This window comes from Acanthopagrus latus, chromosome 2 (assembly GCF_904848185.1).
Source record: "Acanthopagrus latus isolate v.2019 chromosome 2, fAcaLat1.1, whole genome shotgun sequence".
NCBI lineage: Eukaryota > Metazoa > Chordata > Actinopteri > Spariformes > Sparidae > Acanthopagrus > Acanthopagrus latus.
Genome location: NC_051040.1, coordinates 12,805,485 through 12,825,737, shown reverse-complemented (window position 1 = coordinate 12,825,737; position 20,253 = coordinate 12,805,485). Strand labels below are relative to the sequence as shown.

At 41.9% G+C, this 20,253-nt stretch overlaps 1 protein-coding gene across 4 annotated transcripts in view; it reads left to right on the top strand.

Annotated features, from left to right (window-relative positions):
• The first annotated feature begins 867 nt into the window (after positions 1 to 867).
• cux1b (cut-like homeobox 1b) overlaps positions 868 to 20,253 on the top strand; it is a 67,180-nt gene continuing 47,794 nt past the window's right edge. For 2 of the 4 annotated variants that reach the window (XM_037121278.1, XM_037121283.1), the window contains exons 1-2: positions 868 to 1,040; positions 19,953 to 20,063. In XM_037121278.1, the coding sequence (XP_036977173.1) occupies positions 978 to 1,040; positions 19,953 to 20,063 (174 nt within the window). In that variant the 5' untranslated portion in view covers positions 868 to 977. The remainder of the gene's footprint in view (positions 1,041 to 19,952; positions 20,064 to 20,253) is intronic. The other 2 variants (XM_037121292.1, XM_037121302.1) reach the window with 2 other exon arrangements.

Genomic DNA, 20,253 nt, shown 5'->3' with positions numbered 1-20,253 from the left:
GGGTTAAAAAAAACATGAATTGTGAAACTCAAATTCTTGTGGTTATTTTTTTGTATTATTCATAAGAGTTGACTGTTTTGTTATAACAATTAACAGAGACATTTTTAGCCTGGATTCTATTTCCACCACTGCTATTTGATTGCATGTGGTTTAAATTTCTATTTAACTTTACTATTGTTTCGCAATTGCGAATTGGGAAAAAAGCGAAAGCATTTGCCTGAGAACTACTAAACATGAATTATGATGTTGTATTCATAAATGAAATCATAATTTTGTTTTTTTAAAAATTACATTTATGCAAGTTATACAGAGAAAGTTACAGGTGTGAATTTAGCAGTTTTAAAAAGAGGCATTAGTTTTTGAGTTTATGACAAAATCCAAGTAGGTGCATGGGGGAAAAGAAAATCACTTATTACTAATGGACTTTTAATTTCTAAATCTACTTTTGCAGTAGCACTGATCATTGATGTGATAAATCATTATCTCTGAATTATCCTCTTGCTTCGTCTCTCACAGCTCAGAGGGAACATTGCTCCTGAATGCTCCCCTGGTAGGATTTTTTTTTTTTTTTTCCTCTTTAGATATGGCTTCCAAGTAGCCTCCTGGCATTATATTTTATGTGATCTTTGCTCTCAATATAATACATAATGGACACACAAACTACAACAATAAACATAGACACATGTGGCGCTCACAGTTCCGCGTATTTCAACGTGATAAAATGAATTGTAATTTAATACCAGCCGGGTTATTTACCTGTAACATCTGAATGTTGATAAAAAGCTATTTAAGCAATTATAATGGCGTTATTAAGGCAACACTCCTGTGCGCTGACTCCGTTCCGCACGCCAGCTGTTACCGGGGGCGAGCAGTGGGAGTGATCCGGTCCGGGTGTTCCGGCCGCCCGGTCCTCTCCACTGAACTCCAACCCCCGCGCTCTCTATCAGCATCTCATTCCTGTCTCAATATGTCTCAAGATGGCGGCCAATGCAGGATCGATGTTTCAATATTGGAAGCGCTTTGACTTACAACAACTACAGGTCAGTTCAAGCTCCGTTTAAATCGTCTACCTTGTATTCGCTTCGGCCGCCTCGTCTCTCTCGGCCGCTGTGTTTTGTGTGTTTTCGGCGGCCGCCTCGTAGGTGTTTCGGAAGAGAATTCAAGACCTCTTCCTCACATTGATGAAAGTGGCTCTCTCGCTGATCAGAAATTGATCCTCTTTGTTCAATTCAACATCGATCGGACACTGCAACTGGGCAAGCCGGGGCGACGCCGCGGGGATGCGCCGAAATAAAAACAAAACAGCGGGGCTTTGGCGGAAAGCTTTCGGTTGGCTATCTTTATTGCGTGTTCAACAACTTTTACTGGAGCGAGTAGCCGTAGTTAGCCCGACGCTTTAGCCGCTGTAAGGTTGGATAATTTGGGGGAAAAATAAGTGCGACTCATTATACGGTGGCGCTGTGGTGACACCAACCATTGAGACGGGCAGCTCAGACACACAACAGCTCTTTCGCTTGTGTGTTTTTCACTGCTTTTTACTGTCAAATCGGTAAGTTTTATTGGACGCGAATGAAAACATTAGCAGCGTTAACGGCTAACGGTTTTGGGGCAGTTTATATTGAAGTCGCCTCCGTGATTGTGGTTGATCAACTCGGTCGGTTTTTTTTTTTTTTCTTTTTTTTTTTTTCCTCCTCTCCTCTCTCTCTCGCTCGGTTTCCCCTGACGGCAATTATACACAGTGAGGTTTTTCACAGACATTGCCACGTCTGTGAAAGTAGACGGGACCGGGACAGTGTTTAGTTTGACGCCGTGTAATTAAAATTAAAAAAAAAAAAAAAAAACGGTGGCAGAAATATGAAAGATCATGACCTTGTTGATTGTGATGAACTCCAGAAATGTCCCAGCCTCCGCGCACGCCACTAATCTCGGCGTGCACGGAGGGGATCCATGGCACCGGGGAGGATATGAGGAAAATATTGGGCCTATTCAGTGTGTGAATATAGCCCTGTGTATATTAGAGCGTGTTTGACCTATCACAAGACATGCAGACAATGGCACTGTTGTGTTTTCCCGTGGCATTTAACGTGCATTGCTGAATTTCAAATCACAATTTATGATCATGAGCAGCCCCAGTCGCCGTCATCATTAACATAAGATTGCATTATGTAGGCTAGCCCGATTGTTCATACATCGTTTTGTAAATTGCACAGAGCTTGGGATTTAAACTTTTATTTAGGTCATGATGCCTCTATGACTGGGTTAGACAAAAGGACAGTGAACAAGTCTTCCCAGCGGGCTTTGTGTCGCACTTATGCCACATCATCAAGGCTTCACTTCTCCTATTTATTTGATCCTGTTTGGTCCTCCTACTGGTGCCCCCTTGTTCATGCATTATGTAAAAAATTTGAGACTGCTTTCTCTTTTCTTTGCTCACTATCTATCTCCCACCCCCTTCCTGCCTGCCTGCCTGCCTGCCCCCCCCCTCGCATCTTGCTCTCCCTCACCTCCCCCTCCCCTCCTTTTTAATTTTTTTTTCCTCCCTCTTCCTTGGCCCTTCACCCTGCTTTCACCCATCTCGCCCTGTTAGAACTGGTGTGTGTGCGTGCATGTGAGTGTGTGTGTGTGAATTTGTCTGAGATCAGTCTTTTCCGTAGATTGACTGCCAGCACGGACAGTGAAGGCACTGCCAGCAGCCAGGACATGAAAAATGCATCGCATAAGTTTGTGATAAGGCCCTGGGTAATTATGGCAAAGGCCCCTATCACAAGCGATTAGTCAGGACAGTGAATCTGAGCGTGTGCAAAAAGCCTGGCGGTTGGCAGGCCTGTCTGCAGGATAGGAATCAGTCGGCGCTCGTGTGTTTGTGTGTGCGCGTTTGTGTGTGTGTGTGCGTGCACGCAGAACTGCTCAGAACATTCACTGTCTATTATTGATGACATCTTATTTACTCTCCCTCCCACTGAGAGGCTCCTAGAGGAAAGCCTTCAGAGGAGAATCTTTTTTTTTTTTTTCTTATCCAGTTTCTGAGGATAATATGGGGCTGGTATGATATGATCATGGTGTATACATGGCCTTGTCAGCCAATTGCGTTCTCATTTGCTTCTTCCTTGTGATCGACTGGACAGTGTGCACTTAAATTCGCAGTCTGTGTTTCCTGTGCGAGAGGCACCAACTAGCAAAGGAATGTTTTCTCTCCTACTTTTTTTTTTTTTAGGGTTTCTTTTGATGATGAAAATCCAACCCAACCTAGATGTCAGTAGCTTTAAGCCATCATAGCGTCTATTCCTCAGGCTCCAACTGCTGATGTTCATTAAAATCCTATTTGATCAGTGTGTCCCATTCCCTGTGTGAGAAACTGGCTAGGTGGTTGTTACAGGACAGAGAGTGCTTTGAAACAGCACAGCGAGCTGTTAACTTGTCTTTTCTGCATGCTCTGCCCCCCCTCCCTTTCCTTCCCCCCACCACTACAAACACAAATGGGTGCAACAGTGATGCTTTTAGCAAGGTCTCGCACACTTGCAAAATGGATCAGTGATTCAGAGATGATGGCAGGGTGACAGTGAATTACAGATGGAGGAGGTTTTAACGTCTGTAATCCCTGTCCATCCATTACAGAGTTGAGTTTCTTTAGAGGGGATCATCACTCTTCTCTCCTGTTGTTTTTTCTTTTTTCCTTTTTTTTTTTTTGACCCAGTCAAGCAGTTTGCTGGAACATTGTGTTTCTGCTCGAGAGATTGTGCTTCATTACGGGCAAAAAACCTTAATAAGACATGAGCGAATAGCTGAGCCTGAACCTATACTTTATATTTTCTATGTGAGCTCGGAAAATTAAGAACAGACCTTCCTGTTATACACAATTCCCAATTTACGCCTAATAGCCTACATCTCACCTCATAACATTTCCTGGAACAATGCACCCTAGAGCCATTTTGAAAAATAGTTCACTACGTTAGCATACAGCTAAAGAGTGACTTAGATGAAAACCGATCTTCAGCTCGTTCTTCTTCACCACCTCCTAATGGGTAAATTTAGGAAAAGGGTTTGTAAGGTGATCCCTGAGCTGTGGTCAGTGGCAACCTGAGTGGTTTAAATCTCTCAGCGACTGGCCCACTGTTGTCTGTAGGAGTTTTAGTGTTAATTTATGAGCTGGTTGTCTGAACTCACTGGTGGGATATTTTTACCCCTCTGTTGCTGCACAGGCTGGGGGAACATAGAGGAAGGGGCATCACGTCATGCTTTTACTGTAGCCAACCGCTTCTCTGCCCAGTGACAAAACCTGGCATTGGGACTGAGGTTTCACTGTGTGTCGGTGGGTGGTGAGCGACTAAGCATGAGTCAGAGAGAAGGACGAGTGCATGTCAGGTCTTTGGTCTGCCCCTCGGTCTCCTTTGGTCAGGGCTATGTCATTCTACTTTCTAAGAGGTTATAGTGTATCCTCATGACCGATACGCTGCATCAGACTGAGAGGAATGTTCAGCTCTCTGAAAAGTGGAGGAAAAAACTTCTCCTCATCTACCTTATCACTGGCTAATTGTCAGCGGAGGCCCACAACTCCCCAACCCTTCAGTGATTTAGTGAACGTCACACTCGGGCTCGGTTTCCTCACCCTCCCTCTGCTTTGAGGAGTGTCTGCACTAGACTCCGTTTATCCGATTTCATACAAAAAGTGTATTCTGCCCTGTGGAATTAGATATCAGAGTTATTAATTGAACGGTATTATCGTGCATGGCAAAAAAAAAGGAAAATGACCAATGTTGTGTGGTTTTTGAACAAAAGATGAAAAGCACTTAACAGAAGTCTAAAAATAGGGGTACCCAAACAGATGGAGTCAGCAGCTCTTAATGCAGGCTTTATGCAAAAGTGTGTGTGACAAACAGACATGTTTCCTTAGAAAAACTGAAGGTGTGGAAGTTGTGTTAAAAATATCACATTTTCCATTTTTGTTTCCACAGTTTTTAATTTTAGATGAAGCAACACTAAAACACTGAATGTGGTTTCTTATATTTGAACCTCCTGTAGTTAAGAGGGTCTAAATGTTATATAAAACAACATAATAAGATCATTTTGTCTCCTCTTGTATGGAGTAAAACCCCCTGAAGGTAAACCTGGTCATAAGACTTAAAATAAGTATCACTTAATTACTGTGAAGGCCTGTCTGTTAACCCCCAAGAAAACAGTTTTTGGCTTTCATTCCATTCACAAGTTAACAAAAACATTTCTACACAGGGTTGGTACACAGTCTCAAAGGTTGGGAAAATCCTTAATTTATCAAAATTTCTCCTTGAATTTTTTTTTTTTTTTTAACCATAGTCTGGTGTTTCATCTAAATCATGTACACCAAAGATTTTTTGTGTTTTAAATTAAACAATCTTAATAAGTGTTTTCCTGTCTCCTGGCTTCAAAATGGGCAAGCATTAAATTATCCAGATCAAAACATACAGTCAAAGTTAATAGGAAGAGTATACATTAATTTCTGTAGGCATAAAGGAATTCTTAAAAAAAAAAAAAATCAAAAATCAGTTACATTTCTAACATTTTAGATGTGCTTTCAAAAAGCAATACTTACCCTTGTTACAATATATTATGTGCTGAAATATGCCTGAAATTTGTATTCTATTAGAAGTGGATCCATCCTAATACTTTTCTTTGTTTACTTTCTTTCCTGCTCCTCTTAAATATACAAAGACTTTGCCTGACACAGGATTAGAGAAGTTGATCCTGATAAAGAAGTCCATCAAAATGTAAAAATGTCTTGGCCATTATCTTCAAAAACATATTTCTTGTCTTGACATGCTCAATCAATACCTAAATAAAACTGTATTAATTTGTGTCAACTGTGCTGCACTTCACAGGCTGCATTGTGTACTGTAATTTTCCAGCTGTACAAAAATATCACATTACACCTCTTAAGTGTAGTTATATGTAGAAAAACTTGATTTTCCATGAAAATGTGACAAATTTATATTTGATGTGACTCATAGTCACCTGGAGAAGTAACCTCGCTGTAACGCTTTCGAATTCCTCACCACATCATACTAAAACATGTTAACTACACAGACAAAACTTCTAACAACCAGCAACAAGAGCACAGGGGGCAATTTCCAGGGGCCTGTTTTGAAGTGGCAGGCATTATTTACAGACCCACTTGGAGTCTCTCTCACCTACAGCATCATAGAGTTTCAGCGTATCTCATGACAGAAGCATCCATTATTCTGCTGCTCTGTATTCCAGCAGAGCTCCAGTGACTGGACACTTCTCTCTAGGCTCACTTTAGAATATACTTGCCATTTCCTCTTGTAAGTTTGAGGATGATGCCCACGCTATTTAAAAATCAAGTGTACACTTGAAACGGTGCCTCCAAGGCCAGTGTAATCTTGTATAGTCTATTGTTCATCTTGTAATATTAAGCCCACGGTTTTCAGTAAACAAAACTTGCATTCCCAGGGGAAAAAAATGTCTGCTTTCGTCCACAGTTGACTGGTAAAGTAAGAATGCACACATACACAGTGAGGTGCAGACCACCAGGGGCTCAGATCCAGTCAAGCACTCTTTTCTTCTTGCTTCTGTTCTTATCCTCCTTGTCTACCACATGTTTGCAGCTGTCTCCCCCTCATCAAGTTGATCCAAATTAAAATGCCAACTTTTGAACACTCAATACCTGTTGGTTTTCAGAAGTATGTCACCTGCTTGTGTACAACTTTTCCCTGGGGAATCAAATATTGATGTTTTTGAAGGTACTGTATCAGTTGGAAATTCCAGTATCGTGACAACACTTATCACCTACTAATAATTAAACTTTATTGATCGCTTTGCTATTGATAATTGTCATACAGACTGTGTTGTTTTGATGTGTTGTAAGTGAAGTAGGGCTGCAGCTAACAGTTATTTTGAGGTTAAACTAAAGATTACTTTGATAATCAATTAAAACGCTGATTTTTCTAGATAATAGTTTTGCCTATAAATGTCAGAAAAGAGTCAAAAAAAAAAAATGAAGAAATGACTTGCCATTTACCAAGATGCTTGTTACTTGTTTTTGTCCGACCAACAACCAAAAAGTGATAGTGGCCTTTTGATAAGACTGCAATATTGCCATTTCAAAATCTTAAAAATTTCCCTGCAAGCACTTCGTAAAAAGGACTGAGTAACAAAATCACAATACATAGTTTTTTGGTACACAGTAAGCAGTAATGTGGATATAATGATGATGTGTCAAAAGGCAAGTATTAACAAGTACATTCAGGTAAGATCAGAAATTGACATCGCCTACTGTAATGCAGCCTTTAAAAGCAATAAGAGACAACACTTATGCCATGTTACAATACAATACATCTGAAATCTAAGATGATGTACAGTGTCACATAAGGATAACAATAGATGATGGTATATTTCTCAGGTTTATGACAAACAGAAAAGCAGAAATCCTTGCAACTGTGGAGGTGGACCCAATGGCTGTTTGGCAATTTTACTAGAAAAACAGTTAATCAATTGTCAAAATAGTTGCTGATTAATCTTCTGTCATTTGGAGTCATGTATTCTATTTTTCAGTAATGGATCATTCTTTTCTGTATTTTCCATACACCAGAATCATTTTACACTGTACATGCAGTACATGAGGATTAGGGTTTATGAGGAAACTCAAGAAATATGTGGTGAGAATAACTTTGAATAATGACGACTTTGGTGAAAAAAAAAAAAAAAAAAAACGGACTTAAAGCAGCTGAGGAAATGTGAGCTTTTAGAGTGCGTTTGATCGGTTGTTAAATTCTGATGACCCAGCAAGCTGAGTCTGGATGAGATTTGCAGTGTTTTGAGGAGTTAAACAAGATGTTAACATGGAAATATAAACAGAGGCAATGGACCAGAAAACGAAATGGAGTCCCATTTCCACGAGGTACCACAATGTGATAATTTAGACCAACTGCAGACGGTCACACAGTGGGGGCCAGTGTTTGAAATATTTTTGACAAGTTTGGCTGAGCGCACTGCTGAGTTTGAAGCTAATGCAGTGCCTCATTTTGTTCAACAAACGAGTCCCTCTGCATAAGCCTGCCGAAATTTATTCCTGTAGCAAATACTCTGTGGCCTTCAGCGTCTGGTGTGGCCAAGCTTTTTGGTGAACCACTTGCCCTTCCTAATTTTAGTGTTGTTTATCTCACTGTTATCGGGGCTAAATAAGGCCTGAGAAGGATCATTGCATGCAGACCTCATCCCATGTCAACCCATGACTCCAGTATCAGTGTCCTGCTAGATCATTGACCACAGGTATTGAATTCTAATAGGCCTATTGGTGTGTCCTAATGGTCCAAGTATTGAATTATGATATTGGCATGGGCTGATGGCTTCAGGATTGAATTATGATATTGGTGTGCTGCAGGCTAATGGTTCTTAGTATTGAATTATGATATTGGTGCACTTTGATGGTGTAGGGATTGAATTATGATATGACTTGCTATCTGCTAATAGCTCACTCTGTGTAACTCTCAATGTCAATCATGGCTTCAGTTGCGAGATCCATAGCCGGCCTTCAGGCTGAGCCAATCAGTCACACTGGATGGGAGCAGCCTTCAACCTTTAGCCTCACTTCTCACTCCAATCTGTTACTCTATTACTTGATGTTGTCTTCTGTTCAGTCCATCAAGGAGTTTATGATTTGCTACAGCAGGAATTGTATCATTTAAAAAAAATGTGCTTCATGTGACCAATGCTGAGGCGCAAAGTTTATTGTTCATGTCGTTATGTCACCTTCTAAATCCCCTCGTTTAGCTTTTAAAAAAAGTGATGTAACAAACTTTCACATGTCGTCCTCACAGCAATAAGGCGATGAGAAGTTTGATGGTGTAGTTTGTGTGTGTGTGTGCGTGTGTGGATTTGTAATTTTCATACGCCGCCATGTGTTTAGGAGCCTAATGTTAAAGTAATGGAATTGTAATGGCTCTGAATGTGAGCTAACTTCGTCTCTGTTAGTGTCCACACCTTTGCAGTGTTTATGTTGAGCTCAGTCCCATTTTGGTAGTTTAAAAGCAACCAGAGCTGTGATGGTTCTGCTGCCAGCTCACGGAGTAAATGGACGGCCTGCTTCTGTGTCAGCCCGCTAAAAATAACACAGACTGCTGGCTGGGCTCAGCAGAAAACTACCACCGATTATGATGATTCAACTACCCTGTATTCACAGGTGCGTGTATGTGTGTGCTAGATGGGGGTGGTTTATGCTTAACAAATTGTTCTCTGCAGTCAGTATACTATTCACAGGTCTAGTTTTAGGTTGTAGTCGGCAAACCGTGCTCAGTCACAGTAACTCGGAAACTGTTGAGGAACTGCTTATGTGTATTTTCAGCTTTTGAGGTTTAATCATTTAAGGGAACAGCTGTCTTATTTAAGTTAAGGGAACCAAAGTTGATTTGTACTTCTAGCTCCCTGCTATAGGGGTGATCAATCTTGAAGGCATCCATAATCTACTTTACAAGTGAATTTGAGAGATTGTGGTTTTTAATGTCCTCTTACTTCTGTTCCCAAACTTTACATCCGAGTTTGGCCAATACTGGATTTTTAAAGGCTGGTATGAAAATGATAGTTTGTTGTGAAAAAAAGCCAAAGCTGCTTCTCCGACATGACAGGATCAGTCTTTAAGTAATTAATATGTCGATTTTGAACTAGGTAAGAGCTGTTTTTGAGCTGTTATTTTCCAGTCAGTAAATCTAGTTTCAATGCCTGAATTATAATGGGGGAAGGAGAGCTGGTCTGCATTATCTCCAGAAGGGTGACTCCTCCGGTTGTCGGACACCAGCCATCATCCACTGTCAGACCCAAATTCTGCTGATCCCAATTCCCAAAACTAACTATCAGTGCATATTAATTTGCAAAAACAATGATCAGTGGGTCAACCTGTGTTTCACATAACCTCATTAGTGCTACATGAACAAACCAATAGAGTGATGTAAACAACTACGTGGCTATGTTGATTGGATGAATAACTTCATGATACTTTTCATTGGGTGGCCTATTGTAAATACTGTAAACATAAATTATAGCCAAAGGATAAACAGATTACAGTTTAGATTGTTTTTGTAATTAAATAGATGGTGGTGAGGGCAGCAACTATTAATTGTTTGAATCTTCAATTGATATGCTAGTTACTTTTAAAATGAATCGATAAATCATTTTAGTCTAATGGCAACAGTCTAAAACTCTAAAAGATTGGAACCTACACTTGTCATTTTAGAATAGCTGCGGATTAGTATACTTTCACCACTTAAATCGTATTGTCAAAGCTGTAATTGTAATATCATTTGTCCAGATTGGCCACTTCTATCCTGCTGTTATTACTGCTCAGGCTTAGCCCAATAGACAGTTAATAACCATAGGACTGATCCATGGCTTTGTCTACTGATACATGGGAAATTCCATGTAGATGACTCAGTCCCGTATCTGTTAAATTCATTGGGCGTCCTCAGACGGTACCTTAACCTCTCCCTGACATTTGACCTGAGCAGCTGTCAGACTGGAGTCAGGGTTCAGAGGTGGTCTGATCCTGCAGACCTCACTATGACCTGGACTGTCTGACTGGTCAACCTTTCGGGCTAACAGATGATGACTTTACCATCTGTCTCCCCTTTTAACAGGTCTAGTCTCCTTGAACTTGAACTTGTTGGGATGTGGAAATAAGAAAAAGGGAGAACTCAAGGGAGAAAAAAATCGTCTGACAATTAGCCCAGGCTGTTTTCCTATGCTTATGTGTTTTTTATTTTTAAAGGATGACCGAATGAATAGTCACTTTTAAAGTTTTTGTTTACTTGTTTGAATAATTTGTGAACTCCTGCCTGAGTTGAAGGAGTCTCTGTATCCCCAGTCTGAAAAACATAAAACTGACTGTACATTGCTAAGCTCTGCTGTCTCATTTTTAAAAGTGAGAGTTATCCTCTTGAGGAAGGGGGGAAGGGACTATGTGTTTAGTAGACACAGGCTCATCCGCTGACTGCTGTCTGACCCTGAGTTCAGCGGTATGGTTATTAATAGGCCCAGAGGCCTCAACTTCCAGGAGGCCCTCTGATCAGCTCCAGATGTGGAATGAGAGAGGACAATTCGATGTTAGCCTATCCATGTTTCACATGAAGCAGAAAGTAGGGAGATAGGCATTTGGTTAGACTGATAAAGCGTGGGGGAGGCAGCGAGGGACAGGAGACCTTTCCACAGCAGGAGTGTGTTTTGTGAGTCTTTGTTTTCATGTGTGTGTTTTTTCGTTTATTACACTCTCTGCCCTCAGACCAAAAGACCGTAAAAACGTATGGCATCACCATGGTGACCATAATAACTACCTATAAAACAGCGTGTAAACTGTGAAATAAGACAAACAGACCAGAACAGCCCTGACTGGCTGGCTGGCTGACTGAATGGCTGCCTTCCGCCATAAAACTATTTGAGAGCCAGACTGAAGGAATGCCTTGGAGGCTGCTGTGGCTGTCACGACACATGAAAGGATTAGGCTCTGTGTTTTATCTCCTCTTTATCTGATGGTAATGGATAAGCTGAGTGTAGCCTATCATCTGACGCTTGGGCCGGGGGTTTGATGTTTTAGTAGGGTGACGGTTTGTTGAGTTGACCGCTTTGGTCTATTGATTGCTGTTTGATGGTTTTGATATGTAGGCTGTGTGGAACAGGTCAAGTCTTTTATGCAGTGAAGGCTCCAAATAGCTTTTAGCTGTCCTTCACTCCCCCCATTACTCCAGTGGTTCGTTTGATGTTTGGATCAATCAATAGAAAGAGCCTGAGCTCTTACACATGCTCCATCCTACTTCCCACTGAGCTCAATTCCTCTTCCTTCATTGTGCAGGCTTTATATCATATTCTCTCAATGCAGAGTAAATGATATAATTACAACCCATTACGTAGCCTAATGCAAGCTAATTATTCTGTCATTACTGTAAGGATTAGCTATGCTCATTCTCTCTTTCTCACTGTGTTTCTCTGCCTTTTCCGCTCAAAAGTCGTGCAAGCAGAGCAGAAAACTCTTACTCATAAAGGCTGAGTAAGACTTAGCCCCGGGACATGCGCTGTTGACGTTGATCGTATAGACCATGGGTGTCAAACTCAGTCAGAAGGCTATTCTATGCTAGGAAATAGTGACAGCATGGGCCGGACACATTAAATGAGTCTAGTTGTATCTAACCTAATGGGGCATCTTTGATATAAGCTTTTGATTTATGCGTTGAAGTGAACATGTTGCTTTTATAGGCTGTGACACAGCTCCTGCTGATGTGTCATCATCAGGCGTCTAGAAAATTACTGGATACAACAGATAGACAAGGCTAAATTAAAACGTGGAAAAGGGCATCATGCAGAGCAGGGATTTAAAGTACCAGAGGCACATGAGAGCGATGTAGCCCCTTTTTTCACTGTTCTGTAACTGTGCCAATCGCATGAAGCTGCTTGTAGTCCTTAAAAGGAAGTTTAAGTGAATTACTTCAAATCAAATAGGCTAACGAATTGAGAACAGATCAGATCTTAACTTAGTTAGAGCAACTTTGAACACGTCTCCGTTTTGAAGGGTAATAGATTTTCTAAAAAGGACAATCTCGCATGCAAGTTTTGCCATGAGTGGATATCTACAATATTATAACACTGTGAGGCTGCACCTGTGACCCTGTCATTATCCACCGATGGTTACTTCTGTGTGCTATTGATGTCAGTCGTTGTCTGAGTCCTTGGGACCCAGGCTTGTGTATATGTGCTTCAGGGCCTGGAGAGCCCCACTCTTCTCCCAGACTTGATTAATCCCTATCGCCCCTCTCCATGATCGCAGTTTCCATTTTTTAGTCCGTATCTGTGCACTCATCCCCTCCCCAATCTCCTCTCACTGGCACAGAATGGCTTCCTGGCAGAATGGAGGCATTAATTCAGGGATGAGAGGTGTGATACTCTCTCGCTCGCTCTCTCTCTGGTTCTCTCTCTCTATATCTGTGCTCTGTTTGTAATGCGTGGCCTTTATCGTAGCTGAAACAGCTCACTACCCTCTGATCCTATCTCAGATCTCAATATCCTAGCCGTTCCACCCTGTAAACGCAGGGATGAAAAATCTTGCCCTTTCACCAATGCATTACAACCTAGCATATCGCCATACCCCTCTCCTCCCATTGCACCCACCACACCACTCACCCTCTGTGACACAGGCCTCCAGCTAAATTCGAACTCGGCAAAATGAGACCAAGTGAGCTGCACTTCCTCCACGCCAGGAACCATCTTAGTCTCATTATATTTGTATTTAGGCTCAGTCCTGGCCTCTGAAACCCCTTGTCAGACAATAGGTCGGGCAAAATAATGACTAGCTCTCAGTAAGCTTCAGGAGAGTTAAGGCTTGGATGTTGGGGAGATAAAACAACAACCAGTCTCTCAGCAGAGAAACATGGATCAATACAAACGAGGCTGCGGTGTAAAAAGGCTGTTTTTGATCCAGGCTTGCGTCAGCGTCAGTGAGGTGAGTCTTGACAGCTCCTGTGCTGTTGGTAGATATGGATCTGTGTTCAAAAAAAGGAGCAAAACGCTCAGGGACCACAAGCGTCTTGTTAAGACTGTGGAGAGTGGTAGGCTGACCCCCCGCCCCCAGCCGCTCTACACACAAACACAGATGCACCCACAGTTGCACGAACACACACACAAAAGTGTTCAGGCCTCAGTTGTCACAGTGCAACTATTGTGTTTGCTTGTGGTAAAGAAAACTTTGCGGCTTTGACTCCAATGGGTGAGAGGAAAAGCAACAACGGAGATTCAGGAGGATATGACTTGCGTCTTCAAACCCTGTGTGGTTTGAGAAAACGGCGTCTGCTGGTACATTCAAAGTTCTGCACCCTGCTATGTCAAAGGTAGCAAGGCAGACAGGCAGCCGGGGTTGTAGTCTCTTATCTGTGCTGCTGTTGTGCTGTGTTTTGAGGGGGCGTGCCTGTGATCTGTGATCATGTACCGTGTCGTTGTAGCAAGCGTGGCTGTCGCTCCTGACTGAGCTGCCACCCCACGACTCCACCCCCACACAGGAGGTTTGGCATACAGAACAGTCAGCCGCATAGGAGGTGGAACGCTCTGAAGGGAGATGGAGGGGGAGTTTCAGAGGAAGGCCTCGTAGATTTCAGATAAGACATCTTTCCAGACGCCTTTACTGTTTACAATCATAACCACATAACAGCCTCAGACATGTCAGAGATAAAAGGGAAGATTAGTGACTGCAGCGGCAGGACAGAAAACTTCATCTCTTAAACATCTGTGTCATGTTGCCAAGTACAGAGGAGACAAAAAGCCTCTCACTTTGTACACAGAAAAGTTTTTATTTTAAAATATTACCCTCTTCTGCAGTGTGAATAATATGGTGTTAGCATTACAAAGAAGAAGTGAATGTGTTTTCTCTTTCTATGCCTGGCTTCAATTCAAGAGTGGTACTCCATTAGATTAATGTGTAAAACATGCACCGAATGCGGGGCAGTTAACCTACATTGTGTTTGGACTAAAGGAGTAGTGGCAGACTACTTGGCATGTGTGACTGCAGACGAGGTGTAAACAAAGTGTTTCTAGCAGCTACAGTTCCAATTATTCCACAGAGAGTGAGATCTGAAGCAAATCCTCGTGTGGTGTTCTCTACTCCTGGTCACCATGTCGGCACAGACGGCAGCTGCAGTCAGATTGACTTCACACTGTGTACATAACAATAACTTTGTTGTCATTCCACCAGCCTATCTGTCTCGGCATCGGCGGAGCGTGAGGGCATAAGGAATTCCATGAAGTTTTGATACCTCAATTAAAGTGCGTCTGTCTCCTGTTATCTCATTTAGTCTGTAGTCGATATGATTGGCATAATCAGACATGCCTGATTGGTGCCTCCCATTTAATTAATCAGTCTCACTGTATCATCACCTGTGGCTCATTAGAGTAATTAGAGCGAATTAGTCTGATAGAAGGCCTCTCTCTGCCTGCAGACGAGTGGAAGGAATTTCATTAGGAGAGATGAGCACGCACACATACACCTTGGGTCTGATGGCCAGTGGTAATAGGATTTGTTTACCCGTGACTGTTATCGGTGATTAGTATTATTACCACAGTGGTCGGACGGAGAGATACACATTTTCGTTTGGCCCAGCCTCCCCTCCTAGCTGCAAACATAGCTCAGCATGCCAAATTTCGCTGGGCGAACATGTTAGCAGACTTCCTCTTTTGAAACGGAGTTCAAAAGAATGTGGAAAGACTGGGCTCCCCAAGTTACTGCAGCGGCCCGTCTGTGCATTCATGTGAGAGCACACGCGTGTGGAGCAGTGTGCGGGAGGCTTCTTGGCCAAGTCGGTGTTGAAGTCTCTCTAGGGAGTGTTGGCAATCTGTTCCAATCGTCTTTACAGCTGACCAGACGACCAAATGAACCAGGACAGGGACTGCTGCTGTGGGCCAGTCCAGCCAAGCCAAGCAGGGCTGTTACAGCAATCACACAGACATTACAGCCCACTTAATGCTCCCCTGCACACACCATATTCCATCGTCTGCTAAACTAGACAGTGCAGTCCTAACCAGCCATAGCCAGATTTAAAAATAGCGCTGGAGCTAATGCGAACGGTTAAATGAATTAACTCACCAGTAAATTAAACTGTTTTTGAGATTTGAGAAGTAAAATGTTTCAAAGTCAGGCCAAGGAGAGCTGGAGTGTGGTGACTTTAGAAAGCAAGCCCAAAGGCCAGAGCGCCCGAGAATAACGTTTCCATGCATGTTTGTTGCTCTGTAGGCGTTACATGAAGCATCAATACAAGAGCTTGTGTTTGCACTTTGCCAGTGTAATTAATTATATTTCGTGTCATTCCATTAATTATGTATTGTGAAGTATGGACTCCTTTTTAATTAGTCTGTTTTTGTATTCTGTTAATTAGAGTTCCTTTATTCATGTCTCAACTCCTTGTCAAACATGTTAATTTTGAAAGTTTATCAAACTAGCATGATGTCAATCATTGATGTCAAACATGACAGAAAGAAAGTCCCAGTGGTATGCCAGATGGTAGAGCCCCCGTGGAGCAGACTTGCCTGAAGTGAACAGAATTCCCGTCCAAAAGTTTGGAGCTTTAGGAATCCAACTAAATAACGGAATTGACTTGCTGTTAGTGGATGTGTGTTTGTATGCATTTCTAAAATATTTTGAAACGGTTTCATGAAGTTTTACAAGCCATGTTTATACTGCTGTAGAGCTGCACTGATTACATGATTAGTTGTCTATCAGCAACTTTTTTGATGATCAATTTATTGATTTGGCTATCTCTGGTAGTAAACTGAATATCATTGGGTTTTGGACAAAACAAGACATTTTATGAATCACTGATTGACAGACTATTCGAGAATATAGTCAACAGATTAATGGACAATGAAAATAGCTCCCTGCCCCTGACCTCTTGGTTCAAACTGAAACATGCAAAGGCTCTAACCAATCCCTCTGGCTGGCCAGTGTGCACTCGGTGTTGCCGTTTGTGTTCACTGTCATGACTGTAGATGGATAGTGACAGATGTCACCATTCCAGTCATTATAAAAATGAAAGGTCTTCATCTTTCCATTTAGCCATCTATTAATCTAACTATCAGCTATCTTTAGTCACGACAGTAATATAAACTGCGATGTGGGTGTTAGCAAGGATCAGGTAGCTGGACCGATTGGGCACTGACAGTCCTCCCTGCAAAGAATCCCAACTTGTTATCTGTAATATTGATACCTACAACATCATCTTAGCGTAAATATAAACCAGTTATAATCGTGGGCCATGCAGCTCTACTCTCATACAATATCATGTACTTAAGAATATCACCTTGTGAGGAAGTAGCATCTGTTCTTTATATTCAAATGTTCTGAAACCAGTTTTAGAGGAAACATAGTTTGACACCATTGGTACACATTTGGCCATTGAAATGAAATAGTTGCACATAGAAAGACTTTGTCAAACACTTTGAGTCCAAGTTTGTTTTTCTAAACTGAAAAAACCCCATCTACCTATAAAGAAAACCTTCAATTTGCCTTTGAACAAGCAAGTATTTGCAGCAGTGTGTTTATATAGTTAGTTGAAACAAAGACCAAAAGGAGAAAAAGGACGTCCCCTGTGCGTTTCAAGCTTGAGTCTGCACCTTTGGAACATATAAACTGACCACAGCTTTATTTTGCTAAGAACCAACATTACAAAAACAGCAGAGCGAAAATACCCAAACATATTTGTTCAGTATTTCACTTTAGGTGCTTAAATATGACACGTTATTGTGCTTATAATATGTGCCTAAAATTGGAAAAGTATTGGTCAGTAAGGCTTGGACGTGTATGAGCGAGGCAGCAGGGATTGTGCATGTGGACGTTACGCTCTATCAGCAAGATGAGTGTAAAGTCTGCCTGTGTGTCTGCTGATGTGGGCAGAGAGTTTGCTGCATAGTCAAAACCTGACTGGGTCTGAGGGTCCTTTTTTTTCCCCCTTACTGAGACCATGCCCATAATTACTTGCCCACTTGGCACTGAATCAATCCTCTTCCATGTGTGATGTGTTTATTTAGCTTAGCAGTGAGAATTTTCTTTTTTTTTTTTTTTTGGAATGGGGATTTGGTAACACATTGGGATATGTGCAGGGTTTTGGAAAGGGATTGGAAAGAATCAAGGGCGTCAGGGATTGGCACATGACCTCGTAAAGCAGAACCCTAGTGGAGGACTGTGGTTATTTCAGTGTTGCTATGAAACAGAGCTCATTAATCAATTTATGAGATTAGATTAGCTTATTTTGTTGAATTCCTTTGACTTTTGGATAACTCTATTTAACTGAAAATAGATTTACCTGAATTTGATTGGGCTCATTTGCATATCAAAGAGCATTCTGGTAAATTTAAGAAAGAAGGAATTGTTTCCTTATTTATTTCAACTTGGTAAGTGTCAGTGTGAGGTTGTGTCCTTATTTAAACCCAGAGTTGAGGCAAGAGTAAAAAATATAAGAGCCAAACAGTAAGAAAGAGGCACTATAAAGCAAACCAAACTTCATTTCAATATATTATAATGATTTAATTAACTTACTCAAACTCAAACTGTTCTTCAAGTTGGATGCACTTAATTGTGTCCTGAGGTGCCCACAACACACACACACACACACTCTCACACTCACTCTCTCTCTCTCTCTCTCTCTCTCTCTCTCTCTCTCTCTCTCTCTATCGCTCCTCCGTGGTATTTTTACTAATGTAGTGATTCCGATCATGTACTCTCAGTGGGAGATTCTATATTTTTAAAATTAATTCCTAGTGTTTTAATGGCACAGCTTGGATGATTAACAGCATTATCTCTTTGCTTTTGGGATATACCTAAAATTGTTTGCTACTTATGCCGCCTGATTTGAGCTCAGGCTTAAAACTGAAGTGTCCCACTGGTTTATTATATTTAAATGATTTTGGAAAGTAAGCCTTAAGGCCTAATACATCATACTGTGATTAATATCTGCCAGTGACTATTATCTGTTAATATCTTTGAACCAACTGGGCCTTATATCCTTGTTCCTGTAGCTAATCTTTACCAATATAATAATTACACCTCTATTCTTGAACTAGAGCATTCATTTTTTGACAATTAATTTAACATGATTAAAATTTATTAGGTTCCTCCTTTTCATCAAGCGTTGCACAAGCTTCTGCGCACGCTCGAATTCACTAACAGATAGTGCAGCTGCTCCATGGCCATGGGCAGACAGGCTGCTACATCAACTGCTCCATGGGCAGCAAGCGCAAGATGGCATGTAGGCAAGTGAGCAGTTTTTTACTTTTTTTTTCTCCTCAAACATCCTGTGCCACTGCGTAAAACCCACTGCGGAGGACAGTCGACCAACATTTGTTATATTTTTTACGGTTTGTGGATAAAACGAGATCACGGCTGGTCAGGGAATTAAACTTAATGCTGATGGGGGGAAAATATCCTAATTAGTACTTGATCACACTATTTCTTTAGAGGGTTGTATTTTCTTGTGTGTGCGTTGGGGGGGTGAGAGCGATGTGGGGCGATGGGCTGATGTGTGCGTGAGTGTGTTTTGGGACCTTGTCAGCAGACTGAGCCACAAGGGCCCCTGTGGTAATGTGTGTATTAAATGATTAGTGTGTTAGTTAGCATAACGGCCCTTCAGCAGCGTTTAATCACTCTCAGGGGTGGGCGGCCTCACAGGAGGTGGATGGGAGGGGTGGGGTTGGGGGGAGTAAAGGGAGAAGAGAGAGGTTTAAGCGGAGGAGAAGGTACCGCTGGTTGAATAAGTGAGTGGATGATCTGTAGCGAGTATGGAAAAAATGAGGGGGAAAAAAGTGAGTGAGCGTGACAGAAGGCAAGAATCCAACAGAAACATAATCCAGCAACACACTCAGCAGAGAGAGATACAATCTTTACAAGGCCTGAACGTCTTGTTAATGTCAGCACTTGGCCCATCATCTGGAACAAGTCCCATAAATAGCTATTAATAACAATGCAAAATGGATGTGGATAAAGGCGGGCCCTGCCGCAGCCTTGACAACATTGCTGCTGTTGTTAACTGTGCTGTTATGAAGGGAGGGGAGGGGTCAGTAATTGTTGTTAACTGCGTGTGTGTGGTAGTAGTGAGAGCAGTAGCATAATGCTTCAGATATTGTCATGCCTGACACTGTGGTGACTGATTGACTGACAAGCTGAATGGCTCAGATGTTGCTAGCAGATCAGAATACTGGTGTAGACGGGTTTTACTTGGCGGGATGTCGGTGCTGTGGTTCTGTTCTGCCGCAACACTTGGCCAAGCCCAGCTGAGGCAGTATGGGTAATGCGCAGCATGCCAGATGGGTCAAGACGTCTGCCTTCTTGTCAGAAAACAACTTTTCCTTTTATCCTGAATGATGACAGAGATGCTGATTATAATGACAGTATTGATAAGTATGATGAAACGTGCAACAAACTAATAAAAATTGTGTGTTTTGTGTTGCAGAAAGAACTAGACGCCACCGCCACACAGCTTGCCAACAGACAGGACGAGAGCGAACAGACCAGGAAGAAACTAATTGACCTGAGCCGCGAGTTCAAGAAGAACACACCAGAGGTGAGAAAATCAGATATTCACGGTCACGCACCAACACACAGCCATGCATACATCCCGCGATTCTTTTGACAATCGTGGCTCGCCTGTGTGTTTCTCCGTGTCTGTTCTCTTCATAAATGTAGCGGTGATTATTTACTGAGAAAGCAGGGGAGGAGGAGACGGCGCAGAGATGCGGGCTTGGCTCCCAAAA